The following is a 22,742-nucleotide window of genomic DNA, read 5'->3' as shown; positions in this document are numbered from 1 at the left end:
TTCCTCATACAAAACCACAGTTCGTCTCTGGGCCCCCTGTCATAAGCTTTCTCCAGATCTACAAAGACACAATGCAGCTCCTTCTGACCTTCTCTGTACTTCTCTATCAACATCCTCAAAGCAAATATTGCATCTGTTGTACTCTTTCTTGGCATGAAACCATACTGCTGCTCACAGATGTTCACGTCTGCCCTTAGTCTAGCATCAACTACTCTTTCCCATAGCTTCATCGTGTGGCTCATCAGCTTTATTCCTCTGTAGTTGCCACAACTCTGCACATCTCCCTTGTTCTTAAAGATGGGCACCATTGAACAACCCAGTCAGAAACTCTACTGCTACCTCTCCAAGACACTTCCATACCTCCACAGGTATATCATCAGGACCAAGTGCCTTTCCACTCTTCATCCTCTTCAATGCCCTCCTCACTTCATCCTTGCTAATCTTTGCTACTTCCTGGTACACAACAGTCACCTCTTCTACTCTTCGTTCTCTCTCATTTTCCTCATTCACCAACTCTTCATAGTACTCTTTTTATCTTCCCAATAAACTCTTCACACAAACTACAAATAAAACAATGAGAAACATCAAGAAAGCTCATCAGCTTACCTCGCAGCATTCAGAGAAGCGGATCAAACCTCAGCGGCTGATTTTGCTCCATTGGATTGCTTGCCTAAAACTGCCTGCGATCACAAATTGTTTTTTGCATTTAAACATCTTTACAGTACGTAATTTAAAAATAAAAATAAAGACAGAAGGATTTTATCGTCCCACAGCTCACAATGGCCATCACCAAACAGACTGATGTGGCCCAGTGGATGAATGTGGTTTGTTTAGAATTGTTTTCTGTGATCCATTTATTTGTGTTGGAATATGCAGTAAAAGTGATGAAGACTGTCCTCACATGCAGCTGGTTTTTAAATTCACATCCCTCACTGATAAATGTGCGGAAATCCCATCACAGTAACATCAAGACAAGGGTAAAGAGAAAAAAAATGAGAGCAGACACAGAAGCAGATATAATTTGCTGTATTCAAACCTTGAACACATCAGTCTACCCAACATTTAGTGCAAGTTCTGCAAACATCACATCATCATTCATACGAGGTTGCTGCAAGATTGTCCTGCTGCATCTTTAAATGAGTTGGCAATTAAACAGATTTTACAAAATGTGAAACAGAAGGATATGAATAAATTAAAAGGTGAACAAAGGTGCATGGCAATGGATATTTAAAGCTATTTTCCACTCTGAACAGATCATTTCAACCTTTGGAAAAACCAGTATTATTCGTTCATTTACAGTCAGCTTCCACTGCACATGGAACAATGATAGAGACACAATATTTCCATGTTAAGTTGTCTTGGTGTTGAGTCACGGTAAGGATTTGACATCAAAATTAACTGACTGTATAGCAAAGCCAAGGTTTGTGGTTAATGTAATGAAACCTTCTACAGTACAGTAATATTGCCCACATTCACTTCACCATGGCCTGTGAGTCTGGAGAAGTCCAGACAGAGTGAGAGCTACAAGCACACATTTACACAGACTGCAATAATCGAGAGACTTGAAAATACATCAACAGCAATATTGACAATGAATGAATAATTTGTGCAAAAAATTTCAAATACATTTCTTCTTCCAGCTTCTGAAATGTGACAATTTGGTGCTTTTGCATTGTGTGCTATTGTAAATTGTGGGTTTTGCCTGGCAATTTAAGCAATACGAAGGTGTCACTTCAGAGCATCGTGGGTGTTATATTTCCCGGTTATTACACTGCAGTGGACAGAATGAGGGAGGGGCTTGCAGAAGCTTACAGCTGTGCATCGAGCTCAGAGAACACAGGTAGTTTCATGACATGCAGCAGCAACACTAAAACCACGGTGTAGTCAGTCATACTGGTGCTACTATTAACCCCACATGTGAAGATTTCTGTCTGAAATGCATTGCACGAGTGTCAACAGTTGCTTAAATTTGAATTCTGAAAATAAAACTCCAGTCATTTGACTTCACTTAAGATTTTTATGGAGCTTTCCCTTACAACCAATGCACAGCTGCCAAGGAGATGTTTCCGTAGTGTCACATGACCACCACCAACTCAATGACAACTGGGACACAGTTAAAAGCCTCAAAGAATAGTTAGTAAGCGGATCTTAACATCATTTGTCAAACTACTGTATGCTCCCAGGGTCACAAATAATTCTTCATTTTTTTTCTTTAAAAAAATAGGCCTGTAGCTTGTGAGTTCAATCACAGCATCACAACAAGAGAGAACAAAAAGCGTGGCTAAAGCAGCGAGCTACAATGCAATGAAAGTCAACACTGTCCATGTCGTCACTGAGTGTCTCAGAAACAAATGTCCACACACACACACACACACACACACACAGCACAGTGACAGTGACAGTGACAGATGCTGACTGCTTCCACACGATGCAACACAACCTCTACGTTCATTTCAACACTCAGCACTGCTGAATGGGGGTCAACTACAGCATCTACCCAGAACCCAAATCTCACACAACCACAACACAAAAGAGTGATTGGTGACTTTAGATAAGCTGCTGCTTGCTTTAACAAATCAAAGCATTCCTACAGCTTTTTGTTTGACAGTAAACTTCATGAGAAATGATCTAAAAAAAAAAGAAAAAAAAAGTGCAGTACATCAACAAAAAAGTAAACAGAATATGATGACTTGGCAATACATTGAAGTTTTCACCTGTAAAAGGCTGACAGTGACAATCACATCCTCATGCACGCGTACATACACACACAGGTGTAACACCTACACTGTGTGCCTCAAACAACGCTGACGTGAGGCCTGTCAGTGAAATCAGGCTGATATTGTCACTCAGCCGTCACATCCACAGACAGCATGAAGAGACATCATTCAACTGCTGCCATACTGGATTCCCTGTGGTGCTGCTCTGCTGCACTGCTCCTGAGAAGAAAGAAACCTTCATGGCCACTCCAGGAAACTAGCCGTCCGTTCAACCTGACAGACTTTAAAACAGCTTTTTAATTTTTATTAAATTTTGGCAGCCTGTTCAACTCCGACAACAAACTAGGTGACAAGTCACCAAGTTTAATCAGTTTCTATATATTATTTCAAGACAAGATCACATGATCTGATACTTATTTGAGGAAGCGTTTTGTTTCGTATCGAGGAAATTTTTCCTCAGGTAGTTTTGCAATAATGAGCATCAGAACAGCAGACCCGCGCTGCGGTCTCTACATCTATGCAATTGCTATGAATGACCCATATTTGATCATTTCCTTGTTCAGTTTGGTTTGATTCCTGGTTTATTATATTTTTACTTTGCTTGATTTGGCAAATAAACACCATCGTGAACTCTTCCTGTCACTGAATCAATGTAAAACTGGATTTGAAGTCTCTAATTAGATTTTGGTCAAAAGTATGTGGCCAATTAAACATTTGATTTATATGTGAAAGTTTAACATTACAATTCCACAACCATGAGCAACTCCTTTTGTACTGTCAAGGTGCTCATTGCAGCAAAACAGAGTCTGTGAAGGAGGAGGAGGAGGAGAATCTGCTGCTTCTAAGCAGCCTTGGCATCAGCTTTGCAGCTCACTGCAACCCTGCTATTTTTCCACACCCTCTTATATCCAGGATGTGGTCGTATGATCACTAATATCTCGTGAAATCTATTAGATTTGACTGTCTGATGAGAACTACAATGTTGAAGCTAATTATTCAATCTGGTGGAGAGTTTGTGTGTACCGCTTTGAACACCAGTACTTGGTCAGACTGGTAATGGCTGTTTAATTTATAGTGAGCGCATGTTTTATGCCTTGATGGTTATGGGCTTTATTCCACACTGAAGTGCCTCTTGGTTATTCCTTATCAATAATTTATTTCTTCACAATAGTCACGTGGTGTCAACGTTGAAATTCAAGTCCACAATCTGTCCATTTAGCGATAGCTTTGGAGAGAGAAAGAGGGCAAGGATAGCAGCAGTCACATTCTGGGCTCCTGGGGCTTTAATGAGGTCTTGACATCTCATTACATCCAAACTGCTGTTGCAGAAATATCCCATGATGCCGTTAAGTACCTTCCTCCAAATCCCTGCTTCATACTCTCTCCAGTTCCATCTTTACTGCAGCTGGGAGACTTTGAGAGGTGAAGTACTTGCAAAGTCTAAGAAGAAGGGTCCCTCCTGTTTGGGCAGGAAAGTGGTGGGGATGACGTTATAGATGCCTGCAGGGACGTGTTCTGCTTCCATGTAGCAGAAACCACATCTATTAAGACAAAAACAGAAAGAGATTTTAATGTTCTACAGAACTTTAACATCAGTTTAGAAGAGTGGCAACCAAACATGTCAGTTTAAAGGGACTGACACACAAATGATCAGACTGATTTACAGATCACCTACCTTCTTCTCCATGTCAGCTTTTGCAACTTAAAAGGTAGAGTCTGTAATCCTGGTTAAATACTCACTACATAATCTAGATAACATTAGTAATAAGATAGTGACTGAACTCAATAGAATCATCTGATACTCACTCATAAGGACTAATGAATGAACTGGGCTGACTACTACCTGATGATTTAAAAGAAATTGCAGCACAGAAATGACATATTTATTTGGTAATTGCTTCAGTTTCATAGTTTGTCCACTAAAATTACAAAATTAAGACTAAATTGTTTTTTACACTTTAAAGTGTCAGGATCCAATATACAAAGAATCACTATGAGAGAATGTTTATTAAAGTTATCTGGAAAAATTAGTGACTGGAATGAAATCTGTTTTTGGCTCTCTTAAATACTGAATTATTTTTTGATCTTATAATTTTAAAATGAAGTTAAAATAATAAATATGCTACTGATATGTTTAATGAAGGAAATTACATTTAACAGTTTGTAAATTTACAGTGTACAAAGTATCGTGAAGCAGCACAGCACAATAATAACTCGTGGAAGCTCTGTGTCTATCCAAGCACACCCACTCAGTTCATTCAGGCAAAGCTGAACAAAGCTGAACTCTGACCTGAGAAACTCCTGGAAATCTGTCCAGCTTTTCCAATGGGCAGAATGCTAATAAGATGGTACAAAGTAGGAGGAGGCTGTCACAGTAAATCTTGTTACAACGTGATCCAGCAGCCAAATACTTCTGTTGGCGAAAATTCAACTCTAATACAATGTGGAAATGCCTCCGTGACTCATCTCCATCTCTGAATAACATGCTGTGACAAAACAAATTCAACAACAACATTCAGCATCTGTCATTACAAAAAACACAGCTTGATCTCTCAGGATACAGTTTCCACATGAATTAAATGCTTAACAGTAATTATTTATAAGATGCCTCTATGGCAGGATGACACGAAAAGTTGCTTTTTTCAGCCTGGTCTCAGAATAGGTTAAAGTTACTTACGGAGTTATTTGAAATTATAAATGCCTTTCTCGTCTCAACAAGCATTAAAACCTGATATTACCCACCAATCATTACAAACTATGATTTATTTCATCTACTACAAATTAGTGTGTTCATACAGAGAGGTTGGAAATTAATTTCCCATTATGTTTCAGTAATTAATATAAATAAACAGACTGTGAACGGTGACTTGTGATTTGTCTGACATCTCAAACCTTAAGGCCGTTTCTCTGCAAAGAAGTCAAGCTGGAGTCCAGCAGATCTCACTGTAGGCCTGATGAATGATCAAAACAAAGGCTTTTGCTCTACCTGCTGTCTGTGTTGAAGCGGCCGGTTTTGTTTTGTCTCTACTGATGCTTGTTCAATCGGATGACATTACCTGTAATCTCCACTGGTCTTCTTCTGGAAGGCTGCTGGGCCCGGATCACCCACTGTTGACACTGTCACCATTTCAAAACCAACACTGTACTGCCTGCAGACACACACACACACACAAAAAAAAATACAATAAGAGGGGATAACTACTAACTTCAACACAGATCATGCCCTGGGCAGAGTCACACAGTTTTGCTGTTTCTTAATAACATCTATGTGCCCTTTCTTTATGAGGGGGGATCAAAAAGGTGAGAGACTGTGCCTGTAAACAAGAAAAATCGAGCAATACACTCACTGCCTGCAGCACTCCAGGAAGTCTCATTATGTAAACAAGTCAAGCACCATCTGCAATGAGTGCTGAATCGCCCAAACAGTGTCGGAACAACTACTTTTCAACTTGAATTTCAATTTGAGGAAGAAGTCAGAGGGAACCAAATATCAAGCAGGGCAGGTGGGAAGCGACGACTGTGATGCTGTGGCTAAAAATCAACGCGTAATCGCCACACTAAGCAGTCCAGCCCTGGGGTGGTAACTCATGACACACAGCTAACATGAACGTTGAAGAAAACAACAAGGTCTTGGCGTGCTCCTGACCTAGGGTGACTTGTTTTGGAAACATGAGGCACGCGGTGCCCTGACAGTTCTTGCTAGCTCACGTTGCCTTCACACAGACACCACGGAAAGCTCCAGAACTTCTTAATCCACCCTCACATTTGGTCTGCTGTGGCGCAGTGGGAGGCTTCAGCACAATAAGCTCTTTAGCATTTCTTAAAGTCATGCACACCCTTCCTCACCTCCTCACAGTGCACATGTTGGTGCAATTGACTGCACAAAACACAGACACACCAGATTTAACTTTATGGTTTAAGTTATGCAAATAATTACGTAAACGTATTGGAAGACAGCGTGAAATGTAGTGTGAAAGAGAAGATTTCTCATGTCACCCAAAGACTGAGAAATAAACAAAATGTAATAACTGAGTCATCCTTGTCTCTGTGTGTGTGTATGTGTGTGTGTGTGTGTAGGAGACAGAGAGAAGAAGCCAGAGGATCAGAGTGTGCTATTGCTTCATTAGAGAAGTCAATGAGTCATCCTGCTAATGAGTTCTTCAAAAAGTCAGACAGATTCATTTAAAATGAAGACACTGTTCCTAATTTTACACTGTTACTGGCACATTAGGGCCTTGTTCACTTTATGAAATACAGCTTTTTGGGTTTTGTCCTTTTGTCCACACAAAAGAGCAATTTTACACAACTAAAGCAGACCTGGGGCACAATTCAGGGAAAACATCCAACTGTCATTTATCTGACGGATATTGATCTGCAACACATTTTGTGTGGTTAAGCTTTGCTTCAATACTCACGGTATAGATAGATTTAAAACGTGTTGGAGCATTACCACTTGAAAAACCATCAAAAGTGTGACTGTCACAAGAACACAGCATGTTTTAATTGTGCCATTTTTACAAAAGGTAATTGTGTGTAATAGTGGATGTGGCCCAGATAGTGCAAGTACCAAGCTTGCTAATGGGACTTTTTATGAGTTTATGCATAAATGTCTATTTCTATTTTCACTATGTTCAGAAACAGATGTGTCAGAATCAGTCCAAATGTATAAATCCCCTGTTCCTTAAAGCTGCATTGTTGATGCCTATTAGAACCAGTAATAGCTTTCTTTCAGGCTTCTGATTGTCAAACATGGCTTCAGGGTTATGGATAGGTCTGTCTAATGCTCTGCATTGCTCCTGACAGCGTGGAGTTGTGATTTTGCATTTTTGTGTGGATGAATGTTAAAACAGTGAATGTTTTGGTGTTTTTTCTTAGAACAAAGAAGGAAAAACCGGGCTTTGGCATTCCTGCGTATGTGTGAATTAGCCCTTAGTAGCAAAAAAAAAAAAGAAAAAAGAGAGATGCAATAATATCTGTCACCACATTGCCCCTCTGCTACCGGCATGAAAGACATTTCTGAAGTGAAGCTGCTGGTGCCTGATTTTTTTGTGCTGCTATTCTTCATTCTGAACCCTCTCTCCTGTACAGCTGTAAAAGCGTGAAACTGATCCTTTTGTTTGTTGTTGTGTTCTGCCAATCTGTTGTTCCACCACCCTTGAAAATGTGGATGAGCAAAATTCATGTGACTTCAATGCAACTTAAGTGATGATAATAAGATGAAAAGGTCACAGTTAAGCCCGAACATTACAAAATTTGTTGTTGTACAAGTCAGACCTTGATCCTCGGAGCTCGATGAGCAGCGGACCGGACCGTTCCAGATTGATCTGATAGATAGGGTTGTGTTTGTACGAGTCCTTATAGTTCCCACAACCCCCAGCGCTGATCCCCTTCCACTGGCCATTGATCTGAAGACAGGAGGAGGGTCACAAACAAAACACTTTTTGAGTTGTAATGGCGAGTAAAAGAAGCAAAATCATATTTAGCTGAAAACAGAAACACATCAGATTTCTTAAATATTAAAATTCCACCAAATATGTTACATCAAACACAACATGCAGTCAAATTATTAATAACGCTAGAATACAAGTGACAATCCCAATGATATTAAGCTACTAAAGATTTAAAAGTATTGAACTATATGCTAAAACTCATGTATGTCTACATTATTTGCTTGTTGAGGTACAGATAACCTACCCTTTTTGAGTGAGTGAAGGGATTTGGGATCTTGGAGAAGGTGAATTTGCATCCGGTGTACACCTACATAGGAAAAAAAAAAAACATTAGCTTACATCGATCATGCACACCTCTAAATGCTCAGCATTTAACTATGACTGCTAAATTAAAGAGTAAAAGCAGCAGCCTCAGGAGAAATCAAAAGAGACCACCAAATATTGCCTTTACATTATCAGCTGTTTTGCAAAACAAAGTGCAGCAGGTCTGCAAATCCTGGATATCTCACCCTCAAACAAAGCTTTTAATTTATTCATGGCTATCAGCGCACAAAATAGATCTTTTTTTTTAATTTATTTTTTTTTATCAGCACTGCTAAGGCAAGAGAAACATCAGAAAAGAAATCACGTTTCTTGCTTCCTGCTTTGATCTGTGGTGAAAACTCAGTGGAAAAGACAGCATTCAATCGGTTATTCTCAAGAACAGAAATGCTGATCTGAGCTGAAGGAAGATCGTTTTATTTTTATGGTCGTTTGGTGGGAAAAGCGGGAGAAGGCCTGCAGCGGTTACAGCAGTGGTGCAGCCGATACAAACAGAATACATGACACACACACACACACACACACACACACACACACACACACACACACACACACACACACAGTAAACACACAGCTAATGGCGGGCATGTGCTCAGAGTGCATGTTCTTTTCTAACGAATGATCTCGGTATAAACAGTTCTCCACAGGCCTCGCTGCAGTTAGCAAGGGGAGCCCATGAATTATAAATGACAAAAAAAATATTTAGGTCACACGTGCGCACACATACAGCACACGCACACACTTTAAAGTCTCAAACTCCCTCAACTAGTCTCCAGAATTTGAGATTTTTCAGAAAAACAAAGTGGGTGCAGCAAAATAATATGAGAAGTGCATTTTAGTTTAAGTGGAGACTAAAGGGAGACAAGAGCAGAAATTATTCTTAACTGTCTCATAACACTATTGGAAATATTTAGGTTAAAAACAAAAGCAGACATTCTGCCCATTGCCATATGAGCCAGAGTCTTGGCAAGTTTGTTTTATGAAGAAAAAACTTGTAGGCATTGGTTAGCTTTAGTCTCTTTTCCGCACTGAGCTGAAGGACACGGTTTACGGACCAGTGTAAAAAGTTTGACATGTCCTGCAATTAGCACAGACCACCCACCGTCACCTTCTCAACTTAGTATGGTAAAACAAAAACTTCAGCACGGGATGAGTGATCAACTAACACACCACAGAGGATGCATTAACACAATGGTTAGCCCACAGTCAGCAGTCTATTAATATAAAAAGGCACACAATGTGGATTGGAAAAACAAGACTGAGTCAATTCTAAAAGAAAACTAAACGGTAAACTGTAGCTTTGGTTACGTTTAGTGTTCTTGTTTTACTCATTGCTACAGGAGACACTAAATGGCCTCAACAATTCCACGAAGAAACTTCAATCATCAGGGACTATAAAATATCCATGTTCCAAAGAAAACTGTTCAATTTTTTTTTTAAATACATAATTAAATAGATACATGCTTTAAGATTTGTATTGGGGTCAAATGATGTTTGGGCTGGCCCATTATTGGATCAAATATTCAGTATTATTCTGATTATTGGTATAGTTATATATGTTTACAGATTCCTGACAAGACAAATTCATGAGGAAGTGCTCTATTACAGCTCTGATGTAGCCATCTGTCTCCTATCTGCAGCCACTACTCTGTGGTCTCAAACAATGTGTGAACTGTCCCATTTTAAAAAATAAACATAATGTCCTGCCCACAGGGCTATCTGACTATCTGACTGGTTTCAAGCTCTCTTTTAAATAAAACCATGAAAACATAAATTTAAAAAGGCATTTTAATTAATTTTGCCACTTTTACTGCAACTGTTAATCGGTTTCAAACATCCGTTCACATTTTCCTTCATTACTAGTAATTGGATCAGTCCCTAGTTTATATTCCTCTGAGCACAAACAACACTCAAAGGTTTGAAGTCTCTCACCCGCAGCGTGTAGTTGATGGTGTTCTGTTTCTCGTACTGGGAGACCACCAGAGTGAAGGTGTGTGTTCCTGCACTGGTCAGCCTCATCTTAGTCAGATAATGTGGGCTGTTGATGCGGATGCCATCAATGTAAGGAGGGGGGTCCGCTGTGGAAGAAGTCAGAAGAGTCAATTACAGAGTATAATCTAACAACAGTTAAGGTGAACCATTTTGTCATATTGTTGAACTTTGTCTTAACATGGAAGAAAGAGTTTAGTGGTGTTTTATTTTGGAATTAAATTTGTTTCAAAGTCGTCTGAGGTCTTGGTAAATAGAGTAATGCATCAGAAAAGTTAGTCGGGAACAGAATTATCATTCTTCTGGGTATCTGACCTTGCTGTGTGTGACTGTAGCACAAAAAAGGTGTGACTGAGTGTTGCTATCAAACTCCTGCTGCCACACATCTACAGCACACAGTGCAGGGAGAAAAAGTGTCCCCTCAAGCATCTATCACACCTCACCTGGATAGTAAACCTTCTTGCCATCTGTCTTGTAAACGACGAGAGTGATGAACTCCCTGTTTTGTGCAAAATCATCCTGGGCAAACAAACAGACAGATATGAGTCATTCGATAACAGTAAGTCACTACAATATCAGCTCGAATGGGGTCTGATGAAAATCCAAAAACATCCTGATGTTTGTCGGTATTTTCCAGACGTGTGTATCTACCTTGTCTGTGATGTGTCTGGTGAGCAGCACCCACACAGCAGCTCCCCCTGTTGGGCACTGGACCTCCAGCTTGTACTGGGGATTGTTGGCCAGACTGTAGACATCTTTTACTGGGCCCTGTTTCCCATCCCAGCTACTGCAGATGGAAAACAAAGCAGACCACAAACACGCACTTGAAACTTCAGACTAGTTGGTTCTACTATCCATAAACCAGGTTTTTGCCCTAAATTTAACTCTTCTACATTTTGGAGACACACACACCTGTGAATGCAGGAGGAATCTTTAAAAAGTGCAGGGTTCCAGCTCAGGTAGATGACATCATAGTACTGACAAAGGTCCTCCCATGCAATCCAGAAAACACCTGGCAGGCAACACAAGGTGGAAAAACCCATTAAAAGTGATTCACATTAGTTGATAAATTTGTCAGTGATAAAATACACAGCAATGTTTGGATTTGTACCGTAATGAGCTCAGGCATATGTTTTTGTTTTCTGCAACATTGACCTTGATGTGATTAGCCTGTGAAATAACAGCTGTGCTCCTTTTCATTCTAAAGTACCTCTATTATGTTTTCAGGTCACTGTGCTTTTCATGTGGCCTAACATTTACCATTTGGAAAGTAATTCACCTCTAAGCAGTTTCATGTAGATAAAAGGAGACAGACTGCCTGTCAGCTTTACTGTTATAGAGAATGTTTCACATCCTGAGATACTGTCAAGGACAGAAGCTGAAATGACAACTTCAGTGTCAATATGAACTTCACAGAGCCTGTTTTTTTTCCCCTGGCAGAAGCTGAAAGTACTGTATTGAGGCGAAAAGAAGAAAAGAATACCGTTGTCAAACTTCTGTGCTGTCTTAGGGTCAAAGTTGAGGTATTTGAGGAGTTCTGGTGTCCAGTTCTTCTCATCTCGCTCACTGTAGCGTCCCTTCCACCGCAGATGACTCCATGGATTCTTCAGCTGTAGGAAGCGCATTCCCTACAAGGGTAACACACCACAGACATGAAGGTAAGAGTGAGAAGGAATTGTATCTAATTCTCTACAGGGTATACAGACTTTTGGATTTGATTATTCACTAAAAATTGTCATTATTGTAGTCAATAGCAAAATTTAAGAATCTGAAACTGTATGCATTATTCAATTTAGATTTCCTATTGTGCATGTGGGACACTTTAAACAGGTAATATAATATATGACTGAAACTACAGATTTTCCCACCCTTGTAGATTTTACTAACATGAACGGCGCAACACAAGAGATACTATGCACAGATCGTAATTTACACTAATGAGGACAGCTCTATTTCATTAGTTTCTGTAACAGCTCAAATACTTCTTAAAAGTACTGAATTAATCTCATTAAGGGACTGAATTTGAAGTAAGCGCTTGTATTTGTCAGGACTGCAGCAAGGACGCTGTGTACCAAATGTCATAAAGCCTCATGTTTTCCATATTCTCTCTCAGAATAAACATCTGTATGTATAACAATATGCTGAAACTAACTTTGTATTCCCTGATGTCAAGAACAGCGTAGGCATGTGTTGGCACCAAACCCCATCTCTCCCCTTCCTCCTCTGTCATCACGCCTGTTGCCGTGGTGATGAGAACATCACCTCTGTGAAACCTGGAAACAGAGAGTAGGAAGAAGATACAGAACGCAGAAATTTAGCCAGGGGAGAACAAAATGAAGAAGGGTGGGAAAAAAATGCTATCTCTGTGTAAGTTCGTGTGCCGATCACCTCTGGAAGAGCATGCGGAACGTGTCGTCCTTGCTGAATGACTGATTGTCAGAGTGCATAGCGATGCGTTCAGGGATCCAGCCAGTGAGTGCGTGCAGATCGATATTCTGTAAAAAGAGGAATAATATTTTTAAAAATCTGACTTTTCACAAACTCATGTCTCGAAAAAAAAAAAAAGGGTTTTTGAATGTAAAATGACTGTCACAGTAGAATAATCTTTTTTGCTTACAAAGACTCCTGAGGGAAATGACCTGGAGGTATTTTAGTGGCAGCCATGATAAGAGCTAGTCGACTTTTAAAAATGCTAATTTCTAAAGTGTTTTAATGCTTTCTGGCCGCTTTTATCATATTACAACATTGGTCCCTCCATCCTGAACAAAAGCAGATTCAAACAGACACATAATCAATGACAGACTTATGTCAATAGCATCCACCACTGCATAATTACATAGCCTAGAGGAACTGCAATCAAATTATCTTAGCACTGTGGCTGTCTTAATGAATTCTCCTTCACATCTTTTCTTGTCCCCTTGGCATATTTCCACTGGGGTCAAAAGTGTTTCAGAGACAACAAAGGATGTCATTTTTTAAAATATTTGACTGTAGCTGATGTCTGGTAAAAGTGGTAAGGCAAAATGGCCACAAATACATTTAAAAAACAACTTTTTCAGTTTACAAACATTTCAAGACCTTGAAGCGATGTATCTTTTATTATTAACCTCCAGATTTGTCAAGCCAAAAAAAACACACCTTCAAAATGCTACTTTAAAGCTTTACTTAAATCAAACATTTAATTCATCCCCGTGTTCAGAAAATCTCAGCTCTAAAGGTTTTACTTAACTATTTTATATGGGAGCAGTCTTTACTTTCCAGATCTTGAAGAGGCTCCTGTGGCAGGTGAAATAACAAACTTAAAAATATCTCTTGGTTTCTCCATTACACTCACCGAGTTGGAGCCAGGAAAGTCGTATCCTCCCATCACCTTCATGTAGGCCTTCTCTATCAGGGAGACCCAGAGCTCGTTCCTGTTGCTGGAGTAGGAGCACAGCAGCTCTCCATTACGATCCACTGGCAGGTAGTCGTCTATAATCACCTGCAACAGCAACAGAAACAGGTTTGGTTTTAGAGGCTCTGAAAAGAAGAATTAAAAAAAAACAACCATTATTTAAACTTGGATAGTTTGTTTGTTGAGTCTATAAGTCTGTGTGAATACGAATGTATGTTCTGCATATTATACAAACAACAATTATTAGACAAATATGAGACATTACAATATCAGGTCACCACACCACATTTCCTGTTAAGAGACTAGGAGCAGAAGAACTAAAAAACGTCATATCTTGAAAAATTTCAATACATTTTCCATTAATTTCAATAAAAAAAATAAGCAAACAGTGACCATTACTGTGCATTATATAAAGCTCCATGAGAATACACATTTCACTCAAATTTATGAGTTTGCACATTGTAAGAGCTGATAAATGTGAATTAAGTCAGCCATTTTCACTTTGGGATTACAAATATTTTGACAGCTACAGAAATTATTTTCTCCATTAACCTATCAATCGACAAGGATTTACAATGCAAACCAGCACACTGCTAGTACACTCTAACTCTCTCTACAATAGGGGTGCTATATTCTTCTGTATGTCTTGTGCTACCCTCTGAGTGTTTTACGTCTTAGTGTACAGATGAATTGGCTGTAATAATTTGTCTTTTACCTTCCTAGGAACTCCATTGATGTGAAGTTTGACCATATACTTCCCACAAGGGTTATACTCTGGCTCCCCTCGCCTGTTCTGAGGATAGATTATGCTGTAACACACAAACACACACATTCAAGACTTTAAGGTAATATCAGTCATTTTTGTCAAAGTAGGATTCTGTTCTTGTTATCTACAAAATCTGATCTCATGCCAATATTTACTTTGACACGATTACTATTGTCTTCTATTTTATGATTATGTAAATTATGTTTGCATCAGAGGACATTTGCAGGAAACATTAGCAACATTCCAAACCAAATGCTTTTGTTTTAGCACTAAAAGACATCAAAAGTAAAGCAGAAATGTGCAACAAATAGTGGTACCTCAAGTGAAAATACACTATAAGTTCATGAAGCTATCTTAAAAAAAAAAAAACATCCCAATGCTTGTGGAAGCTATATGCAGTACCTGGTGATGAGTTTTTTGTTGTAGCGCCTCTCATAGGCCGCACTAATGGCAAGTGACGCCACAAACGAACAGTCAGAAACCACAGTCTGGAAAACAGGAAAGGACAAAGGAATGGAATGAACAAATCAAAGGTAATCCATTAAGACACAGTCTATAAAGTGTAAACAAGTAAAAAAAAAACCTGTTGTGTAAAAACACTTTATTCTTGTCAGAGTATGTCAAATGATCTGTGATGTTGCTGCGCCATCTACTGGATACATTTTAACATCAACGCAAAACACACAAAATTAGCACTAGCCCCCACAGAAACAGACACTGTAGCTATGAATGCTGTGGTAAAGTTGGACATCTACATAATATGAAACAAAGATGTCAGTATTATAAGCCACAAATAAATAATGCATACTTCCATCACAAATAACAAGTTCCAGAGGAAGATATTGTTACTACATGTGAGTAATATTTCCTTTTTAAAGAATAAAATATGTAAAAGAAAGACCCAACAATTAATTTAAACAAGGTTGGAAAACTGAGTCCAGCTGCTAATCTGACCTGTTTGATGCTGAAGCTGGACACAGACATGATCATTGTGGGGTTATTGCAGATCTCGTCGGGCCGAACCCAGCGGGAGAAGATGGCTTTCTGTTTGGGTGACAATGCCAGTTTTCCATATTTGTCCCTGATTTTTTTAAAAAAACAAGAGGAAATAAGTAAATAAAACACACCAACAAAGAGTTAGAAACTGTGTCTAACTAACTTGTCCACTGTCCATGTCATCTTTGTTGGTTTTGGTCTGTACTTGTTGACAGTACTGGGACACAGCTCTGGATATTTATTGCTCTGTGCTGGCATGCAAATATTTGTTTTACTTGCAAAGTCTCTAAAACCACATAAACTTCAAAAGATGACAAGCGGTAAGTGAAGCATCTCTGGAGCCCCTGGATGAACAGTCATTTCTAGTAGCTTAATATGACTCCAAAAGACATGCATCACTGCACAATTTTTCCCTGTATGCCCACTGAAGCATTAAAACACTGTTAGATCTTGCTACATTCTGTTTCTATTGTGACCATGATGAGGGTCCTCATTTCTCTGCGAGCATAAAGACATACTATGGAAACTAAATAAATGACTCAATAAAAACAATGAGATTTTACCCTGTGTTATTCTCATTAAGAGTGCTCAAAAAGCATTGTTCAACAAGCAGAATATACATCTTACATGTCGGGCATACTAGTAGAGCTTAGTTAGTTTTCCACAAAGGAAAGACATTAAATGGCAAATGAGACATCTGTGAACTGCTGGACCGGAAATATAGTAGTGTTTACTATACTAGATAACTTTTTGTAAGTGCGCAAAAATACTGTCTCAGCTATTTGGCATTTATTCCCCCATTTCAATTCAAAGTTTATTAAGGACACAGCTAATGGGAGGGTCCACAGATAAACAAAATAATGAATAAGAAAAAGGAAAAGGAACGGAAAACAAAGCAAATATTTTATAGTGATCAAACAATCACATGCAGACCACGCCCTTTACAGTATTCTGGATTAGAATCTGATTGACCTCTGGTCAGGGTTGGGTAATGCCAAAATCATGTTTTATAGAGATTTATATAACCTAAACGTTTGAAATTATGAAATTTCATAGCACCCCTCCCACTGCAGCTTCCAAGGGCTTTAAGGAGCAGCCTCATGTTGTTAATGTATGTTAATGAAAGATCACTGGTTATGTAATGGCCTAAATATTTGACCTCAGTACACACCTTAAAGACAGTATCAGATAGAAAGAAAGCAGGAGAAACCAGTTTTCTGTCTTCTTTACTTCCACCAATCATAATATTACTTTACTTAAACTACATTTGATGTCAAAATCCAAACCACAATCCAAACAAACTCAGAAAAAAGTTGGAATCCAGCAATTTACAGACAAAAATACACCGATATTCATAATAACAGATCAGATTTTCAAATGCGGTTCAAATTAGACACATTATGGCATTCTGACACCGTGCCATTTTAAAAACAATACAACAACAGTAAATCATGACACAAACTCACGAGAAAGGTACAGGAAAAGCGAATCGCTCCTTCAGGTCCACACTCATAAAGGGCACATAGGCTATGCCATTGATTGTAGATGTACTCCTGAAAATTAAGAACAAGTTTAGTGGAACAGAGCTTCAAAACACTTGAGCTTGTTTATACTATTCAAATATATATATATATATTACAATAAAAAAAAAACACGACTGAGAATCACAGAATTATTTTTCTGTGGCAGTGCTGTAGCACTTACACCACCAAGAGATGAAACTAAAGTAAAGATTTTTCTCTTATTTTTCCAGGAAATCTTCTGCCGTCATTCTTCCCTCATTTTTAGAAGTGTCCTATCCCTGACCAGAACAGCAATTTCAGTTGTCAGCTCCTGCAGTGATTTCAGACAAACTCAAATTCAAATTTTTATGACACACTACTTTTAGTCTTTCGATATTATCTTTTTTCTAGGAGTTTTAGGTGACTAAAAAGTTGTATTAAAGCCTGCCAGGATGTGTAGGATTCCATGTAAAGTAGCACCACCTGACAACAGATTCCACCAGACATCTCACCTGAGCACCTCGATCTCCTCAGCCGTGTAGCGCTGACCGTGGGGCTCACTGGACTGGACGGCCCGGACGGGGTGGGGCTGCTGTCGGTCGTTGAGGCTGAAGTCTGGACCGAGGGGGAAAAACTGGCGGACTGGTCCCCCAGAATTGGCACCACTGTTGGACTTGTTACCAGAAAAACCTGTCCTGTCCTGAGTCTGGCCTGGAGTCGATTTGGACTGGGAGTCTTTAAGACCTTCCGCTCTTATGGAACACAGTGGAAGAAATATTTTTAAATATATCTGCAAAAACCAAATCAGTTTCTACACACAAAAAGAAAAAGTAACATTTGAAGAACTAATACAGCCTAACTTGCTTTTTTATTTTAAACTGATCTTTTCAAGTAAATGTATGATGATCTATTTTCCTGCATTTAAAACACTGACTGTTCACTTGCTACCAATTATTTCCCACTTCTTGGCAGGTGCAGCTGTAATGACATAATCAGCATTACTAACTTCACTTGTCTGCAGTTTTAATGTTGTGCAAAAAATAACCATACATAGAATCAAACTAGTAATTCTGCTTTATTTATATAACAGCTCATTTGTTATAGACATACACAAAGTAATAATCTGCAGTATGATTTACTACTATAGTTCTAACTAATTCACTGGCAAACCAGTGGATGTTGAAACTTTACGTTTAGCAAGGTAAGGGAAATGAATAGCAAGAGAAATAAGAAAAGACCAAAAGTATGTAAAATCAAAAAGCTCAACAAAAGGAGTCTAAACATCATGTTGCCTCTAAATTGCTTTTGATCAACATCACTTCATAGCTAGGAAATGTTGATAACTAGCACAGCTAAACAGAAAGCAGCCTCTTTTGGTGAACATTCTGACGTAAAACAAAAAGTCAAAACCAGGTTTCATATTTACCTGTCTAAAGCTTGACGTGCTAACTGCTTCAGCTTGTTCTGCAGCGCCTGGTCCGATGTCTCATTGGACTATTGTAAAAACAGAAAGAGAAACAAGTGTGGAAGCAAGCAGGAATAATATGAGGGAAGAGTGAATGAAAGTTAGTCACTGTGATTTAGAGTGATGACGAGCAGAAAGAGAGGCAGAGCCACCTACTGTCTTAATACAGAGCTCCACAGCCTGAGTATACAATTCTATAGCTTCATCATCATTCCCCTTCTCGTCTTCTTCAAAGGCCTGTGTAACCAGGAAGTGGGCACGCTCCAGATCCACCTGCTGCCGGGACTTCAGCGGGTCGCTTGTCTGTGCCTGGACTGGGGTCAAAAGTCAAGGGAAGGAATGGTTAGAACAATAACTTTGAGCACCTTGAAGAGGAGCCCTCTGCTAGCTGAATGGCAAAATAGAACTATAGAAACTCTACTAACCACTTCCACTAACAACTTAAAACAGGAAAACAAGTATTTACAGCTTGGTTGCATATTTTTCAGAGCAGCTTATAACGTCAATGTTGGCTTCTGAAACACTTTTAGGAAACTCTGGATCCAGTTTAAGATCAGACAGAGTGTTTGATGCAGTTTAGTGATTTCTGTCTGAAGTTGTGTCTATCCATGTCTCTCCTTGCTTTTAGTAAATGATTCTGAAAAACAATTTAACTTTATGAACACATTACTGAAACCACCCTTGGTTAAAAGATTATAAAATTAACTAACTATTTGACCAATACCGAAGTAGCACTCAGTTATGAGTTCAGCAGATTCATCAAGCCAAAGTGATGCAGATAATTACAGCAGCTGAGAAATAAAGTCTGTCTTCATGAAGGTAATAACGTACAGTTTTGTTGAAACTGGTTCAAGGACGTTAATCTTTGCTTTCATTCACAACAGTTTCATTTTGAGTAAGCACTGCAGTTTAAGAAAGAGTTGGATATTTGGTTAAAAAAAAAAAACCAGAAACTCTGTTGTTATATTTTCCTGGATGAACAATACAAGAACAATACAACAACAATAACAAATAGCAGGAAAGTGCAACAGCTACACGAAGCAGTAAACGTCACCTACTAACTGTCCAACAAAAAAGGACACTCCCACAGTATGTGGTTACACCCATGTGAACTCGCACACAGACACACACCCACAATGTGAGGCAAGTCATGGAAAAAAGCTGTCAGGCAGCAAGTGAGAAAGTATGTCCTTAGGGCCCATTCAGGAATAATCCAGAACTGTTTCTTACTTATGATTAACCCTGACTAACACTTCACCTCTTTAAGATTTCAGTCCAATGCAGATCAGTGGCAAACAAGAAAAGGGGAAAAGTAATAAACAAGTTCAATGATTTAAAAAAAAAAAAGATTTATGATACATGTGCTTTCTTTCTGTTTGTCTTCTCTGTTTGAGTTTTCAACAGCATTGACTTTCTTTCAACAATTTCACTAAGGAAGTAAACAAATAAATACTTATTGTCTGCATTTGTGCATGACTAAAAAGAGTAAATGAATGGTCAGCAAAAATATATTTGGAAATTGGTCTACTTTTAAACCTGCCATTTTATACCCCTGCAGGATAAGGGTACAAAATTATTGTGTCACCGTGCTTTACAGTGCAAAAACATAACAATATGCATCACTGAGGTGAAATTCTCATGTATTTGTACACGAAGTATGAAGCAGAAAAATGCAGAAAACACTACAAGCTGTTCCCATAACAAACAGCAAAACAGTATGTGTTCAAACTGTTAAGGTAGCAAAAAAAAAAACGGAAAAACTACAAGAAAGCTGAGCAGATTTGCTCTCCCTTGAACAACCTAATAACTTTAGTCACCATATCGTATGAAGAGGTTCAGTTAAAACTATAAAAATCAGACCCCATCTCTCTCTTGTCAGGTGAACATACCAGCATTGTGGAGAGCTTGAACGCGATCCAGGTATTCATTCACTTTGTCCTGGATTCCTTCCAGTTTGGACCCTGCCATACCAGCATATATCAGAGCCTGGGCTGCCTCCTGAACATCATGAAAGAAGCAGCAGTTAAAGAACTGTATGTAGCCTTTAAGTACTAGGACAATTCTCAGCACTCAACTATAAATGAAATAATACTGTAAGATGGCTAAATGTACATTCAGATATTTCTTTACAGATATTTCGATGGAGTCATGAGTCCATAATAAAAGCGAAAGTAACATTTTAACTTCTATCTAGGATTAGCTAAATGCTAATTTTGACAGGCAGCAGCTGTTTACACTAGTCAAATAGAAATATATAGCTACCCACCTTATAATAAAACACAGCCTCATTGTATTTTCCTTTCTGGTCATAGGTAACAGCTGTTTTGGCAAATTTGACACCATCGAGCTCCAGCGCCGTGCAGTCCATGCTGAACAAAACTTGTTGACAGAGCCCTCAGTTAGCCAGGCTAGCTAACCGCTAGCTACCGCAATTCCCCAAACTAAGAAAATGTCTGTCTTTCACTCTCAGTACAGTTCATTCCATCACCTCGGACAAAGCATAGTGATGAAAATCCTGTCAAGCGCCTTTACTCCGGTGGCCAAAAGTGTCTAGTTAAAAGTTTGACTTCACCCTTTGACAAATGACTACAACACAAGCGGACACCAAAACAACCATATCGTTTCCGGGAGATGCACTTCGCGCAGTCGCAGTAGAGGATGCAACCACTACTGTATGTTCATGTGCAGTCAGAAACAATGGTCGTACTCTTATTTTTTACCATTCATAATTTACAGTACCTTTTACGTGTGGTAACTATAAAAAGACTCATATTTTATATACACCATACCATGATAGCAAAATATATACATACATATAAATATACATATATTTGGAGGTATATATATATATATATATATATATATATCAAGCATGCTTAAGAAAACACATTAATATTTACGACACAAAATTTTAAACTTGATACAGAAAAGACAAAAAGATGAGAGGCATGTAAAGTTTTAATCAATCTAAAAGTTTTACCAGCAGAAGCTTCAGGATGCACTGGACAAATAATTTTAGAGAGAGTCAAGTCACAGAGCTAATTTAGTTATACTATATTATGTAACAGGATGAAACCATAGACTGTATGAAACTCGTGAAAATGGGGATACCAGCGACTCCCTCACAAAAAATTAACACAATTTGACTTGAACAGGTGTTAGCTTGATCAAAATTGTCAATTGACATCACTGCAAAGACTGAAGACCTTTATGCCAAACATGTTATTTTTTGTTTGTAAAACCAGAAACACAGAATAGTTCACTAATAAGTTAAACTTCCATCCTTCTCCTTTGTTGGTGCTGATGTTGACAATGTGAGTGATAATGGAGGCTCAAATGTAGTGAAATTATTGGGGCTGGAGCCCATTCTGCTATATGATCAAACATGTAAAAGTATCTCAAATAATCTTTTTCTACATCACTTGATTAAAGCTCACTGATGCATTTAAGGTAACAGACTAAAACATGCATTTGCTTGTACACCGATATATGCAGCTCCCTCTGTTGGCCAACTAGCAGGAGCAATATAAAAAGTTCCATAGATCTGTGTTTGATCTTTCATCCAGTAGCCTATTCAAGTTTGACTGCAGTATTTGAACAGACAAACCTATGTTTTGCAGATGCACTCTTACTACAACTCGCTGAGATCAGTCCTGCACACAAACTGTACAATGAGCTGAAGGGAAAAAATTAGATCATCTGTGATAGAGCTGCACAGTGGTGTACTGGTTGGCACTTTTGCCTTGCAGCAAGAAGATCCTGGTTTGAATCCTGGGGTGAGCCTGGGATCTTTCTGCATGGAGTTTGCATGTTCTCCCTGTGCTAACGTAAACATTTTACCAGAATAAACACACTGTGACTAATGGGTGTGTTTACAGCAGTAGAAAATGTGATTTCATTTCATGTCATTGAAATTCCTACAAATTACTTTCTTCTCTTCATTAACTACAACAACCATTTTGTTTCTCCTGTGCAGTCTCTGTCAAGCTTCCTCCCAGATTTTCTCATCATCAGACTTAGGATCTATCTGGACTGGTTACACAAATGCTCTGTTGGCAATGTTACTGTACAGACATATTAGTTGTTTTTATAGCTATTGCGATCTGAATATATCACCTACCATACTGTACTTCTCTTGAGGC

General features: G+C 38.7%; 1 protein-coding gene across 2 annotated transcripts; it reads right to left on the bottom strand.

Moving 5' to 3' along the window:
- Positions 1-1,011: 1,011 nt before the first annotated feature.
- On the bottom strand, positions 1,012-21,246 carry capn7 (calpain 7). Of its 2 annotated transcripts, none has more exons than XM_022213876.2 (21): positions 20,867-21,246; positions 20,490-20,598; positions 18,757-18,914; positions 18,562-18,629; positions 17,648-17,887; positions 17,100-17,186; positions 15,592-15,718; positions 15,040-15,125; positions 14,587-14,680; positions 13,812-13,958; positions 12,866-12,972; positions 12,630-12,750; positions 11,961-12,105; positions 11,390-11,489; positions 11,129-11,264; positions 10,921-10,996; positions 10,421-10,566; positions 8,412-8,474; positions 7,992-8,122; positions 5,774-5,866; positions 1,012-4,258 (listed from the first exon to the last, which is right to left on the bottom strand). In XM_022213876.2, exons 1-21 carry the CDS (start codon positions 20,966-20,968, stop codon positions 4,114-4,116), a joined length of 2,481 nt encoding a protein of 826 aa, XP_022069568.1. In that variant the 5' UTR covers positions 20,969-21,246; the 3' UTR covers positions 1,012-4,113. The 2 variants fall into 2 exon arrangements, 1 of the variants encoding a protein (XP_022069568.1); XR_002596627.2 differs by having other exon boundaries at positions 4,140-4,258; positions 5,008-5,866.
- Positions 21,247-22,742: the final 1,496 nt, after the last annotated feature.

The sequence above is a fragment of the Acanthochromis polyacanthus genome, chromosome 12 (genome assembly GCF_021347895.1).
Source record: "Acanthochromis polyacanthus isolate Apoly-LR-REF ecotype Palm Island chromosome 12, KAUST_Apoly_ChrSc, whole genome shotgun sequence".
Lineage (NCBI taxonomy): Eukaryota > Metazoa > Chordata > Actinopteri > Pomacentridae > Acanthochromis > Acanthochromis polyacanthus.
This window is presented reverse-complemented; position numbering and strand designations above follow the sequence as displayed.